This window comes from Thalassophryne amazonica, chromosome 5 (assembly GCF_902500255.1).
Source record: "Thalassophryne amazonica chromosome 5, fThaAma1.1, whole genome shotgun sequence".
NCBI classification, from domain to species: domain Eukaryota; kingdom Metazoa; phylum Chordata; class Actinopteri; order Batrachoidiformes; family Batrachoididae; genus Thalassophryne; species Thalassophryne amazonica.
This window is the reverse complement of record NC_047107.1, coordinates 34,749,719-34,764,138: the sequence shown is the minus strand read 5'-3', so window position 1 is coordinate 34,764,138 and position 14,420 is coordinate 34,749,719. Positions and strand designations below refer to the sequence as shown.

General features: G+C 39.1%; 1 protein-coding gene across 1 annotated transcript in view; it reads left to right on the top strand.

Annotated features, from left to right (window-relative positions):
• The window catches only part of bin3 (bridging integrator 3), a 120,924-nt gene that overhangs the window by 26,917 nt on the left and 79,587 nt on the right, over positions 1 to 14,420 (top strand). The window contains exon 2 of the mRNA XM_034169983.1: positions 10,383 to 10,431. Within this exon, the coding sequence (XP_034025874.1) occupies positions 10,383 to 10,431 (49 nt within the window). The remainder of the gene's footprint in view (positions 1 to 10,382; positions 10,432 to 14,420) is intronic.

The window sequence follows — 14,420 nt, the reverse complement described above, 5'->3', positions numbered from 1 at the left end:
TCAGATAACTTGTTAAATGGGCATAGAATAACCAGTGTGGCAGCAGCTGTGTGTCATGGATCGGTTTTTCTGTACATCTGGGTATAACAATATACTAGTGGTCAAATGTTAGAACAGTTTCTTGTCAAAAAAAAAAAAAATCCATGATACCTGAAGCGAGTGTGCCAAATTATTACCTCATCTGTTGCAGCAAGGATGGGCATGTGTGGCAAGACTGATGCACAAATCCTGTCGGGTCTGCATTCAGAGGGATGTAGATAGTAAAGCTTATCTTTGACTTTCAGTACAATGTGCACAAAGACTATAATGGCTAGAGATTTCATTATACATTGTTAATTTTCAAAAAAAAATTTAACTGTCCTGCCATTATATTGGCACCTTGTCAAAAGGCGGCTTATATTTGTTCCCATAAATATATATATATATATATATATATATATATATATATATATATATATACAAGGTCTGTCAATAAAGTAACGGTCCTTTTTATTTTTTTCAAAAACTATATGGATTTCATTCATATGTTTTTACGTCAGACATGCTTGAACCCTCGTGCGCATGCGTGAGTTTTTCCACGCCTGTCGGTGACGTCATTCGCCTGTGAGCACTCCTTGTGGGAGGAGTCATCCAGCCCCTTGTCGGAATTCCTTTGTCTGAGAAGTTGCTGAGAGACTGGCGCGTTGTTTGATCAAATTTTTTTCTAAACCTGTGAGACACATCGAAGTGGACACGGTTCGAAAAATTAAGCTGGTTTTCAGTGAAAATTTTAACGGCTGATGAGAGATTTTGAGGTGAGACTGTCGCTTTAAGGACTTTTCATGGTGCGAGACGTCGCGCAGCGCTCTCAGGCGGCGTCATCAGCCTGTTCAAGCTGAAAACCTTCACATTTCAGGCTCTATTGATCCAGGACGTCGTGAGAGAACAGAGAAGTTTCAGAAGAAGTCGGTTTCAGCATTTTATCCGGATATTCCACTGTTAAAGGAGATTTTTTTAATGAAAGATGTGCGGACGGGTCCGCGCGTCGGGATGCAGCCGCCGCGACGCTCCGCCACAGGAAAAACACCTCTGTTGAAAGCCTTAAGGACAAGTTGGAACATGTCCTGCCTGTTAAACAATTTCTCATATACTCACTCCACTGAAAGCCATCAAAAGCCGCCTGGATTTTACAAATGGTTATCAACACGGAGGTGTTTTTCCTGTGCCGCCGCACCGCGTCGGCTGCGTCCCGACGCGCGGACCCGTCCGCACGTCTTTCATTAAAAAATCTCCTTTAACAGTGGAATATCCGGATAAAATGCTGAAACCGACTTCTTCTGAAACTTCTCTGTTCTCTCACGACGTCCTGGATCAATAGAGCCTGAAATGTGGAGGTTTTCAGCTTGAACAGGCTGATGACGCTGCCTGAGAGCGCTGCGCGACGTCTCGCACCGTGAAAAGTCCTTAAAGCGACAGAATCACCTCAAAATCTCTCATCAGCCGTTAAAATTTTCATTGAAAACCAGCTTAATTTTTCGAACCGTGTCCACTTCGATGTGTCTCACAGGTTTAGAAAAAATTTTGATCAAACAAAGCGCCAGTCTCTCAGCAACTTCTCAGACAAAGGAATTCCGACGAAGGGCTGGACGACTCCTCCCACAAGGAGTGCTCACAGGCGAATGACGTCACCGACAGGCGTGGAAAAACTCACGCATGCGCACGAGGGTTCAAGCATGTCTGACGTAAAAACATATGAATGAAATCCATATAGTTTTTGAAAAAAATAAAAAGGACCGTTACTTTATTGACAGCCCTCGTATATATATATGTATAATAACAACTTTTAAAACCATCATAAACTCATTCTGGGTTCACAGGAGATGGCTTACCAGCGTTCCTAAATATGACAGCCCAGCCCGGAATATTGCTGTGTGAAGAAACATGAGAAATGATTCTCACATTGGCTGCCATCCTCCCATTTTTTTTCTTTTTCATTTGCTCTGTCTGGGTGCCTGCTACATTTTCTCTCTCGTTGCTTCGTATTCTCACACTGTGTGCCAGTTCTCATGAGCAGCCACAGTGCCTACTTTGGGCTCTTTTTAGAAGTAGGCAGACTCTTGATGTATGATATTACAGTATTCCCCCGCCGGGCATGTTTTAGTGTATTAAAGAGAAAAATGTACCCTGTTCTTAACCCTCTGGGGCCGACGCCGTCATATATGATGGCTAAGACCGAGCTTTACTAAATTATAAATAACTTTTTAATGATTTGAGATAGAAATGTACTTTTTTTTTTTTTTTTTGCTGAAAAGTTAACTCTGCGGACTTTCGAGCCAGCCATCGGCCATCTTTGTACTCCTCATAGAAGCTGTGTGATGACGTGCGCAATGTAAGTGTCCAATCGGAATTGGTTCACCGTCACATGGTTTTCCAAAATCCAATCGTAGGGCAGATTTACCTCACGTGAAAAGCTAAAGATCATTTTCAGGAGTGATATGTTACTAGTTGGCCCGTTTGAATAGCCCCCTGGGTGCTCCAATGAGTACATACTATTAGTACATACCCAGTGCGCCCTGTGCCATTACGCACGGCGATCAGTGAAAGCAGGAGCAGACGGAGAGCCTCTGATGACAATCTCACATGCTCAAACAAAGAGTGTGTAACTATCAGGATTGCTCCACTAATTTGCATGTGAATGTTACTGGATAACTCTGTTGCTTTCTCTGCGTAAAGCACTGTTTACCATATCAAAATAACAAAACACATAGTCCATTTTGTATATATTTGTCAAAATGTGCATTTGTGTTTATTGTTTGAACCTTTCTGTTGTACAGTCTTTCACGCAAGACCTCAAATTACCTTTATAAAGTGTCAAAACAGTTGTTTATTATAGTTTGCTGTGTGTTTTGAATAAGGGTGATTCTTAGACTACGGGCACTTATTATGTCCTTTGATCATATTGTATGAAAAACAGAAAAAAGGGGAAATTTCACACTTTTATAGTTATCTTTACAATCAAAGTGTGTTAAGAAATTTGTTCTAGTAGGCTATGATAACGTTTTCACCTTTTTCAGCATCATTATATGCAAATATTGCCGTTTTGTGCTTGTCCCACACCCAGACTTTTGATCTTCGATGATAAAAATGAATGGTAAAGAAACGTTTTTTCTAATGTTTTAAAATATCTCTGAATAAAATATCAGTAAAATAATCAAAACATAATTGGGGTATTCAGTGTCATACAACTGTTGTGATGTTTTTTTAAACAAAATGTAGTTGTCCCACACTATTGCCGTAATTTCCACCACAACACTGTAATGTCCCTAAACAATTTGTATGAAAGATTGTTTGGGTAGTTTCTATGGAGATAAACAGTGACATCAGAGCACATGTATACAGCGCCAAATCACAACAAACAGTTGCCCCAAGGCGCTTTATATTGTAAGGCAATGGTGTGGTGGAAATTACATTTACAAGGCCAATAGTGCCCGTAGTTAAAGAATCACCCATAAATGTGTGTGGAAAATTATTTTTTACTTTATTTTTTCCTTGCCTATTTTTGATTGTAAACTTTTATTACACTTATAAAACACAACAAAAACATAGATATTCTGAAAACACAGGTTGTCCTGAAAAAAAGAGACATAAAACTTGATTGTGGGATGCAGGGAGAGCTGTTAACAGCAATAATAAAACATTTATGCCAGGCGAGTGAACTGTGCAGAAAATGCCCTCGGACCTCAGAGGGTTAATAGAAACTTTGACGCTATTGATGAACAAATCATTGAAAGCCTGTCAGAACATGACACATCTAAATGTTGCAGTGGGATTAAAGATTAAAATTTGCATTTGATGGACCATCTATGTAAATGCGTTTGTTACTATCTCTCTTTAGACAATTATTGAGTACCACTGGAAAGACTTTGTGTTAAAAGAACAGATACTTGGTTAAACTCAGACTCTTTTTTTTTTTTTTTTTGGATAGTTAAACATGATTCACTTAAAGTGCACGTCCTTTCGCTTCATCTGCAGAGGTGGAGAGCAGCCAGTGAACCAAACTGTGTTTAAAAAAAAAAAAAAAAAATACAAACACACTGCTTCACTTTAAATGTGCAATAAGTCTTTCAGGTGATCAGCACGGACCCTCTCTCTTAAAAGCCTTTATTTTACTCAGTGTGAGGCTTTGTAAACTTGTCGCATCGCCTACTACACTGATTAGCTCTAACAGTAGTTATGCACATGTTCTATGGTCTTCTCCATTTTTTTTGTGGGAGCATTACAGCGCCACATACAGGCCGGGCGTATGTACTACAGTTTTAAAAGAAGCCCCAAGGCAAAGAATTTTTTTTGTAATCGAATTATTCGAGTTACTCGATTAATCATTTCAGCCCTATTCCATAGTGTGGTGATGTGGTAGCCAACAGCACCAGCACGTACTTCCTGACTTGATTTGACTTGTCATGATTTTTCATCCAACACAAACTTGCCAAACAGGAGAAATTGTTCCAAGGAAATGCTGGTATATATATCTGACTGAACAGAATTGGATCTAATGTAACTGATTTAAAACTTACCTGTCATAACAGAAGACGTGGCTGAAGAGCCGACATAGCTGTGCTATTTATAAAATGTTTTTGTTTACCAAATGTACTTTATGTAGTATTTTGTGAGTTTCTTCATGAGAGTAGAAATTCAGGTCTAGTTTCACTGGGTGTCTGTATACATCTCACCACATTGTGAATGTCATGGCAGTACTGGATTTTCAGCTTGTGGTGTAACAGATCATATTGACCCCTCCCACAAGGTTCGGCACACAGTTGAACTGTGGATTGATTGCAACGTTCACATAATTGTGTAAAATACAGATTTATTGCCTTGTGACTTCTTTTTGAAGTAACAGCTGCATAAACCTTGATACAGAGTTGCAGTGAAATTAGAGCAGTAATGAGTGAGCAGGTAAAGGCATTTGTGCATTCATGTGAAAAGTTGAAGACAAAAGAGGATGGGCTGTGCTGAAGGCAGCCTGGTACAGGCTCAAAGCACATTGGGGTATAAGCACAGAAAGTGTGACTCCAGAATATCAGGAATTAATTACAGAATGTGTGTACTGATGCCATTGAGATCACTGTGCAGAGGAAAAAAACAACTTCTGCAATGTAGTGTGCCTGCTCGGGAGGGCTAATGTATTTATCCTGAAAGTAACGTCTTGTGGTTTTTTCACATATGAAAATCCAGAACAAGGTCTGAACCAAAGTTCATGTTTGTATAAGTTTGGTTTTACATTGCAGTGTTGCAGTCAAACTAAAGAACATTCATGATGTGCTTATGTCTTGATGTTATCACCTAAGCAGATTGTGTCTCTGTATATGTGACATTCCCTGGCTTGTAGATGTGTGTGTATCTGATGTCAGGTTGTTGTCAGTTTGGAGTATAGTATACAAATAATGAATGTTGAGTACAGTGGTAATATTTGTACGAGTATATTTGTGGAGCGTGGACTGATACATTCCATCTTTCAGTGAATCAAAATATTCTTTCCGTTGCGTGAATGAAAAACATTATTTGTTTTAGGATATCTAAATCGACTTGTGTCATTTGCTATTTTACTTCAAATTAGACAGGTGTTTCTCTTCTGAGCAGTGACGTGTGGTGAGGTTGATGGCTGGTGAGGCACTGATTTCATCACAATCAGATTTAGAAACATATGAACCCTGCAGAGTAGCTTATTCACCATTTGATTGGCAGCAGTTAACAGGTTATGTGTAAAACCTCATATCAGCATTCTTTACACATACAAACTGCAGCACACAAAAAGCACATTTAATTTAAAAAAATGTTATGATGGTCTTACCTTTACTTATAAATTAAATCCACATGTGCCGCTCCTTCTGAACAAAAGCATTGATGATCTTCCTTCAGTTTTAAGTCTCTCTGTCTCAGTGGAGATCACTGCCAGGGAAGAAAGTCCTCCTTTCTGGCTTTGAATGTGAGTGGTCGACCGCTCATGTTTGAGAAAATTCTTCAGGTCACAATATCCCCTCTGAGTCCAAGCAGTCACAAGTTGAAAAAAGAAGGCAGCAGGAAAGACGTTTTCTTGCTGGATGTCCACACAGCCAGACTTTACCTGTGTCCCACTCTGTTCGAAAAGAGCGGTCTTCTGTCTTGCAGCCCTTCATTTAATTATTACCTCCTGCTTCGATTGAAAGTCCAGTAAAAAAAAAAAAAAATTTCAGTTTGGATATGTAATCTTCCATTCTGAAAGTAAAATAAATGGGCCGTGGCTCTTAACTTGCTAAATGTAAATTGTAGCTTGCTGTCACTTATTCTGCAGCTGAGGAGTTGCTGCAGGACGAATCCCTGTAAATCCCTGGGATCACTAGTGCCCCCTACCATGAGGCAGGAGAACTGCATACCTCACTTGGTGCATTTTTGCAGTTGTTTTGTGATCGCTCAGCACGCGAAACACATTACACACACATACAGTTGTTGACAAAAAACACTGTACATTATGTACATCAGTGAAACTATGGAATTTAAGTTCATATAACCAAAGTGTTTGACCAATAATAGCGACATACAGAGACAGTGAGACGGAGTCTCACTGCACAGCATTCCAGCAGTTAGCCCAGTGATTGCGCAATCCAAGGTGAGGCACGGCAGTTTGCTGCCTTATCGCACATCTCTTCTCAGTATTTGAACGGCAAATGTGAAAATTCAGCGATTTTGAATAAAAAAAAAAAATCTAAACCTGGTGAAGTTAAAAGGAAAATAACTTTATAGTACAAATCACTGGATAAATATAACTCACTCACTCACTCATCTTCAATAAATATAGCCATTTAATGTATTTGTTCAGTTTACATTTTTCTTTGGCAGGTGAGGCTGTGCCTCACCTGCCTCCCTCCCCTGACCACACGTCATTGCTTCTGAGAGGAAAACCTGGGAGAGGGGGAGCGGTTAGCGGGACTCAGCAGTTCACTCTGCTCTGCAGAACCCACTGACACACCACTTACTGCAGTGACAGCAAGAGCTGTTGTGGCGAGGCATTTAACCCCCTAAAGGTAAATGTTTTCAACTTTTACTACCTGCCGCAGCAAGACACAAAACAGATGTTTTATACATTATTGTAGTCGAGTCCTGGGTCTCCGAGTCTGAGTCACAACAGCTCGAGGCCGAGGCCACAGGTCTATGGTAGCTGCCGCGTCTCCTTTCCATTGACTTGTGCGTAATTTCAAGACACAGCCAGGTGAGTCAGATGCGGCCTTATATAATCTTTAACATACTTTTGTGGTGCATTGTGTTGGGATCATAGACATAAATGCGTTACCTGGGAGAAGGAATATAATAATGCTTGGGTCATGACAAGGCTGTTTCTGAAGACTTTTACATGTTAGTACTTGTGGACGTAGCGTAGCATATGTCTGTGTGTATGTATAGCACTGTTTTGACAAGAAAACAGTCCATTCAAGCATTGCACACATAGACCAACCTATGCATGAAGTTACTGTGTTGTACATATTTTTGTTTGATGGGAAGAAAACAGTGTGGAAAAATATGTAAAAATGACTTTTATATTATCACGAGTATTTTATTTTAATCAAATTGTAGAGACTAGTTTTCACTGTGAGTGTAAAGGGCATCATTTTAGAGGTTTTAATATAAAGAAGCCTGAATAATCCGTTTTAATTTTTCTGTCATTACAAAATTCAGATGTATCAAAGCTCACCGTACATGAACAAATGAAATGAAGTTGGTCACACAAGCCTGAAAGACCTTGGGTTGATAGGCTGTAATAAATAGAAGTCAAACTAAATGTAATGATCACTTTTTTTATATTTTCCATATCAATACATCGTCTGATTTGGGGTTGTTTAATGCTGTAGACATGGATTCAAAAAGGAATATTGGTGCCTTTGAATTATTAGTTTGAAACTGAGACAGGTATGAAGCGCTCACTCCCTCCCTCCCTCCTCCATCTCTTTAGAATGTAGAAACAATAAACAAGGGGTGTTTAAGTATTTTCTGAGTACTGGCAATTTTTGGGGGGACACATACAATGGACTCTGAACTTTAAGATCTGATGTTACGAGCCCTGACGAGGCAGCAGTGCGTCCCGCTGTACATCTGCAAAGGCGAGTGCCATTTGCTTTTTCATGTACCATTTTGAGAACAGAGTGCATTTCTGAAAATAAATAAAAGTACTTCATTTAGTCATATTTGGAGTCAGTTTTGCTTTAAAGGCGCAGTAAATCTATTTCAGATAAGTGTGGACCCTCTTTCTCTTAAAAAGCTTTATTTTACTCTTTCGTGTTGCATTGGAAAGCGGTAGCTTTTGGTGCTACATATTAGCTCTTACACGGCTTGTGCGCATGCTCGAGTCTTCTGTTTTTTTTTTTTCTGGCGACGTTGCAGCGCCACACACAGGCCTGACATATATACTACAGTGTTAAACGGAGCTTCAAGGCACAGAATTTGCCTCAAACACTTTTTGTAATCAAATTATTCGAGGTACTCGATTAATCGTTTCAGCCCTACTCAGAACAGCAGTAATACTCAGTAGCTTGGGACACTTATACTGTAGAAAAAAATCTCTGCCACCCTGAAGTGTGCACTGGTTCCATCTTGACCACCCCATTGCAAATTTACTGGCTCCGCCATTGGCAAACTTATCAAACTGCTGCTGCCGGTGAATCACAAAGAACTCTGTGTTGTTTTTATGATACGCTGGATTTAGCAGTGGTTTAGACAAGATTTCTGTTTGAACAGGATTTATTGAGGCATTTTAACAGTAGCAACAGATTGTGCAAATGAAGTTAAAGCACAAAAATCAGTGTGCTCTGGTAAGACAAAAACAAAAAACATTCAGGTCACTGACTTGGGAATATACGCACCGGCCTTCAAATGAAGTTTAGAGGAGCAGGCTTATAGCTGCATCAGTCATGTTCCTGCAAAGCTTTCATTTTATTTATTTTCTGTGGGGTCCATCATGTGAAACCGGGTCGTTGGATTACCGGAAGTGAGAATTTTTTTTCCTCCTAATCGGCTTATATACATATAAACTTTACACAGCTATAATATATCTTTAATAGAGCATTAATTTTTGTCATTTGTTATACTGCAGATGATAAAGCTTCAAGTAAAGTTCAGAAGACAATTTGTATTATGTAAAAGAAGCAACATAAACATGGTTAAAGAAGGCTACAGTACAGGAAGGCATGCCTATGTTTGGCCTAATGGGGTGTTGAAATGTAGGTTGTTCAGGTAATCTGAGAAAGATGAGTCACAAGATGGAGCTGAGTAATTTCTTTGGGTATTTTCCACAGAAATGATACCACAGTTCTGTTGCATCCAATGTTGAAAGAAAAAAAAATTGTAGAGATTAGTCATTATTTCCCATGTGAATTTATGAAATTAAAACTCTTGACAATAACAAGCCAAGAAGATTGTCATACAGCATGAAACACACACACATACACACTCACAAATCAGGGCTGTGTAAGCTTTAAATACATTTGATAAAGTGAACATTTCCCCTCCAGTGAAAATTTCAGTTTTTAATACTATGGACCATGCTGAATTCTGTGATTGAGCTGTCGTCAGGAGTATCTAGATCAGTAGTGTTCTGTTGTTGCACAACGAGGCCCTACATCACACCCTTTATTCTATCTCATTAGTCTACACACCTTTCTTCTGACGCAGCTGCTGCCTCACCCAACCTGTCAGTGGCAACTGTCCATCATATATCTTAGATTTCAGGCTATTAGTGCGACATCAATGACAACCTGCAGCCACGAACAATAGTGTTTTCTGTCTCACAGATTTTCAATGCATGCCGGTGCTTGGCAGCAACTTATTAAGGTGCAGGCCAGGTTTTGAAATGAGAATAAAAGATTGCTTTCACTATTTAAAAAAAAAAAAGATCCCCCCTACAAAACTAGGTTTTGTACAAAACTAGGTTTTGTAAAAGGGTAGAAAAGTTTGCCTTCCATAGTTCCATTCTGAAAATAACTTATTGGTGCTGCAAATATGCTAAATCTCACAACATAATGATTGTTAAATTTGTCCCAGCTTGTCATTTAAAGACAAATCACTGTGCAGGCTCTTGTGTAAATCTACAGAGTGAGTGTAGCTGGTATTTTGAAATGGTCTCATGTTTCTCATACGCAGTTACGCCTTCACATGTGCATCCATGTTTGATTGCCACTTCCTGTTTGTGATCACTGCCAGATGTGTTGAGTGATGACAAGACGTTAAATTAAAGGTCAGCAGGAGCAGACATTAACAGCTTCAGATTGATTGTGTCAGGCGTGTGAAAGATGCATGTTCACTTTTAGAATTGCACCAATCTGCACCCACCCGTCATTTTTGTCTGTCACCTGTCACTTCTTTTTGTCTCATTTCAGGATTCCCTTCAAGATTGGGCAGCCAAAGAAGCAAATTGTCTCTAAAACTGTGAGTTGCCATTCCTTTTGTTTTTCACTTCCATTACTTAAAAAGTAATGAAATCAATTCAGGGAAACTGGTAGGTTTTAGAAAAGCCTTTGTTGAGTCAAAGTGTTTGAAGCAAGAAGGGCATGTGTATTTGTGGCTTCAAAAATTTAGACCCAAGAGGAGATGATTATCAGACCCAAGCAGCATGCATGCGAACCCATAGACCCATTGTTGCACAGTTCATGAACTGTGGTAATTGGGACTGTAAATCATAGTGTCACCAGTAGGTCCTAGCATAAGACCACAGAGAACGGAGACTTTCAAAACGTATAACATTGTGGCATAAGTAAAAGTTGAATCCGGAACCACCTGGTATATTTGATATTTCACATTTTAAAATTTCTTTAATTTTATGCCATTTCAAATACAAAAAATAAAAAATTCTAAAATTAGCTTCCTTAAACTGGAGAGGAGGATTTTCTTAAAAAGAAGACCTGAAATTTCACCTTACAATTTGCCAGAAGGTACATCTGAGATGCAAGCCTAGATTTGATGTTTTGGTGAAAGAAAATTCTCCTCTGCACCACTTCATCATGAAGCTGTATAACTGCCCTTACCAAAAAGTAGTATATGCAAGTATGTTTCAAGTATACTTCTAGTTTACTTTTTATATACTTATCAGTACTATTTTTTGGTAAGGGTGGGGATACAAAATGCAAAACACACACAGTGCACAATTTCTCCAATCACAGCCACAGAAGCCTGTAATTTCTTCTGGGTTGTCTGGGTGTCTTGGTGGCTTCCCCACTTATCTCCCTCTTGCACAGTTACTCAGTTTTTGAGAACTGTCTACTTCACACACATTTACCATAGAGTGCCATACTGTTGCTTCATAATTGATGTAAATAAAGTCCAAGACATATTCAATGATTTGGAAATGTTCATGTATCTATCCCCTGACTTGTCTGAAGAAAACTGGCAATAAAACTGATGATTTACAGGTATTATACCAAAATGTTCCATTGTTCATGTAATCCATCATCTTGGCTTTTATATTTTTAATAAATTTATATGAAGATGTAGAGATTTGCTTTCAGTTTGAGTTTAAGAAAGATCATTTTAGAATTTTTTTTTTTGTATTTGAAATGGAATAAATAGATTAAAATGTGTGAAATAACAAGTGTTCCAATACTTTTGGAGGGCACTTTATATTACTTACCCCACCTAATTGGATTTGGAATGTGAGAATTGAGTTCCTGTAAGAATGCTGATTTTTGAGTTTACAAATGAGTAAGATCATAGCAAAGCAGGGATTGATCCCTGAACCTCTTGCATGTCAAACTAACAAGCTACCCACTGAGCCACTGTAAATGTCTGTGTGGGTATACTAAATGTGGCGATTTGAATAATGGAGAAACAAAACATTTGAATTTGAAAGATTTGGTCCTGGAGATTCTAAACTTGGGATTTGCACAGTGGAGAAATATAAACTTGCCAAGAATTTATGTTGATTATAGGTTTGTTCCCTTTATTTGAGTCATATCAGAGGTTTTGTATTAAAAATCCGAAGCATTTTGAATTGAGCATTGGATACAGTGCATCTGGAAAGTATTGATTGCACTTCACTTTTTCCACATTATGTTATGTTACAGCCTTATTCCAAAATGGAGTAAATAGTTTTTCCCTCTCAAAATTTTACTCACAACACCTCATAATGACAACATGAAAAAACGTTTTTTTTTATTTTTTGCAAATTTATTAAAAATAAAAACAAGAAATCAAGTAAGAAAAAATCAAATGTACATAAGTATTCACACCCTTTGCTCAGTATTTTGTTGATGCACCTTTGGCAACAATTATAGCTTCTTGAATATGATGTCAAGTCTTCTTGAAAATGATGCCACAAGCTTGGTGCAGCTATCTTTGGGCAGTTTTGTCTCTTCCTCTTTGTAGCACCTCTCAAGCTCCATCAGTTTATATGGGGAGCGTTGGTGCACAGCCATTTTCAGATCTTTCCAGAGATGTTCAATCGGATTCAGGTCTGGGCTCTGGCTGGGCCACTCAAGGACATTCACAGAGTTGTCCTGAAGCCACTCCTTTGATATCTTGGCTGTGTGCTTAGGGTCATTGTCCTGCTGAAAAATGAACAGTCACCCCAGTCTCAGTTCAAGAGCACTCTGGAGCAGGTTTTCATCCAGGATGTCTCTGTACATTGCTGCTTAGGGCTGCAGCTATCAATTATTTTAGTAATTGAGTATTCTATTGATTATTCTGGCAATTAATCTTTATACAGGGGTATGTATAGGTGTTGATAAGTGTTTCTTCTGTCTACGCCTTTAGGCACCATGTATTTGGTTTATTTTCTTATTTCTTTCGCCTTTGACTTTTCTGTTATGAGTTTGGTTGTTAGTATACAAGTCAATTTCTGTTATGCATGGGTGTCTAATAAATTCAATTTAATAAACGAGTAATCGGATAAAAAGTACATTTGCGTTTTTAACAACATCAACAGTCCAGGGCTCTCCCTAAGCAATGGCACAATGTCGCTGTGTTATCACAGAGACTGTCAAATTTAGTGTACCCCTTTCTGTTTTCCTGGGTAATCATTTATTTTTTCACATTTTTACAAGTTTTGGATCTTTCCTGGTGTCAGGAGCTCAGCCAAAGTCTGGCCAAAGTCTTGACATTTTGCCGAAATGGCAATGGGATGTGGCTTTCTGTTTTTTGTTTTCCCCAACTTGTAAAATTTAACCAGTTTAAAAAATTTTTATTATTTTTTTTTAAGGTTGGTGAACTGGGTCCCTGCATGTTTTTTTTTTTTTTTTTTTTAAATCCCTCTTTCTCTGCGATTCAGCCAAAGCATTTCAGCTGGAGGTTGAACATGCAAGCCTCGCAGTCAGATTATTATTATTATTATTATTATTATTTTATTTGAGTTGCCATGTTTGTGAAGCGTTGTGTGTTGCCCAAAAAAGTGACAATTAAAAAGCGAAACACTCTGTGTGAGTCCGAGCAAAACACAGATGGAAGAGTGGACTTCTAACAGTTTGTTAGTGTGGCCAGGGACGTAGCTGTGTGAGGGGAGTACTGAGCCTCTCACATCGAGCAGAGAGAGGCAGCCACCGGCTGCCGCGCAAATAGCCACTCCCCACGTGGAGTGGAGACCAGGCAGTGGACTAAAGTGTTTTTTTGTTTTTTTTAACAGACAAACACACTGCTTCACTTTAAATGCGCAGTAAGCTATTTGAGACGATCAGCATGGACTGTTTTTCTCTTAAAAGTCCTTATTTTACTCTGTGTCCCGTTGGAAAGCTAAGCTGTAGCTATTGTGCTAATTTGATTAGTGCTTACATGGCTTATGCATTCTCTAGTTTTCTTCTGTTTGTTTTTCTGGGGACGTTAAAGTGCCACACACAGGCATGGCGTATGTACTACAACGTTAAACGAAGCTTCGATGCACAGAATTTGCCTCGAACATGTTTTGTAATCGAATTATTTGAGTTACTCGACTAATCGTTTCAGCCGTAATTGCTACATTAATCTTTCTCTCAATCCTGACTAGTCTCCCAGTTCCTCATGCTGCTGAAAAACATCCCCACAGCATGATGTTGCCACCACCATGCTTCACTGTAGGGATGGTGCCTGGTTTTCTCCAAACATGACACCTGGCATTCATGCCAAAGAGTTCAGTCTTTCTTTCATCAGACCAGAGAATTTTATTTCTCATGGCCTAAGATTCCTTCAGGTGCCTTTTGGCAAACTCCAAGCAGGCTGCCATGTGCCTTTTACTAAGGAGTGGACACTCTACCATACAGGCCTGATTAGTTGATTGCTGCAGAGATGGTTGTCCTTCTGGAAGGTTCTCCATTCTCCACAGAGGAATGCTGGAGCTCTGACAGAGTGACCATCAGGTTCCTGGTCACCTCCCTGACTAGGGCCCTTCTTCCCCTGATCGTTCAGTTTACAAGGTGGCCAGCTCTGAGTGTCCTGGTGGATCGAAACTCCTTCTA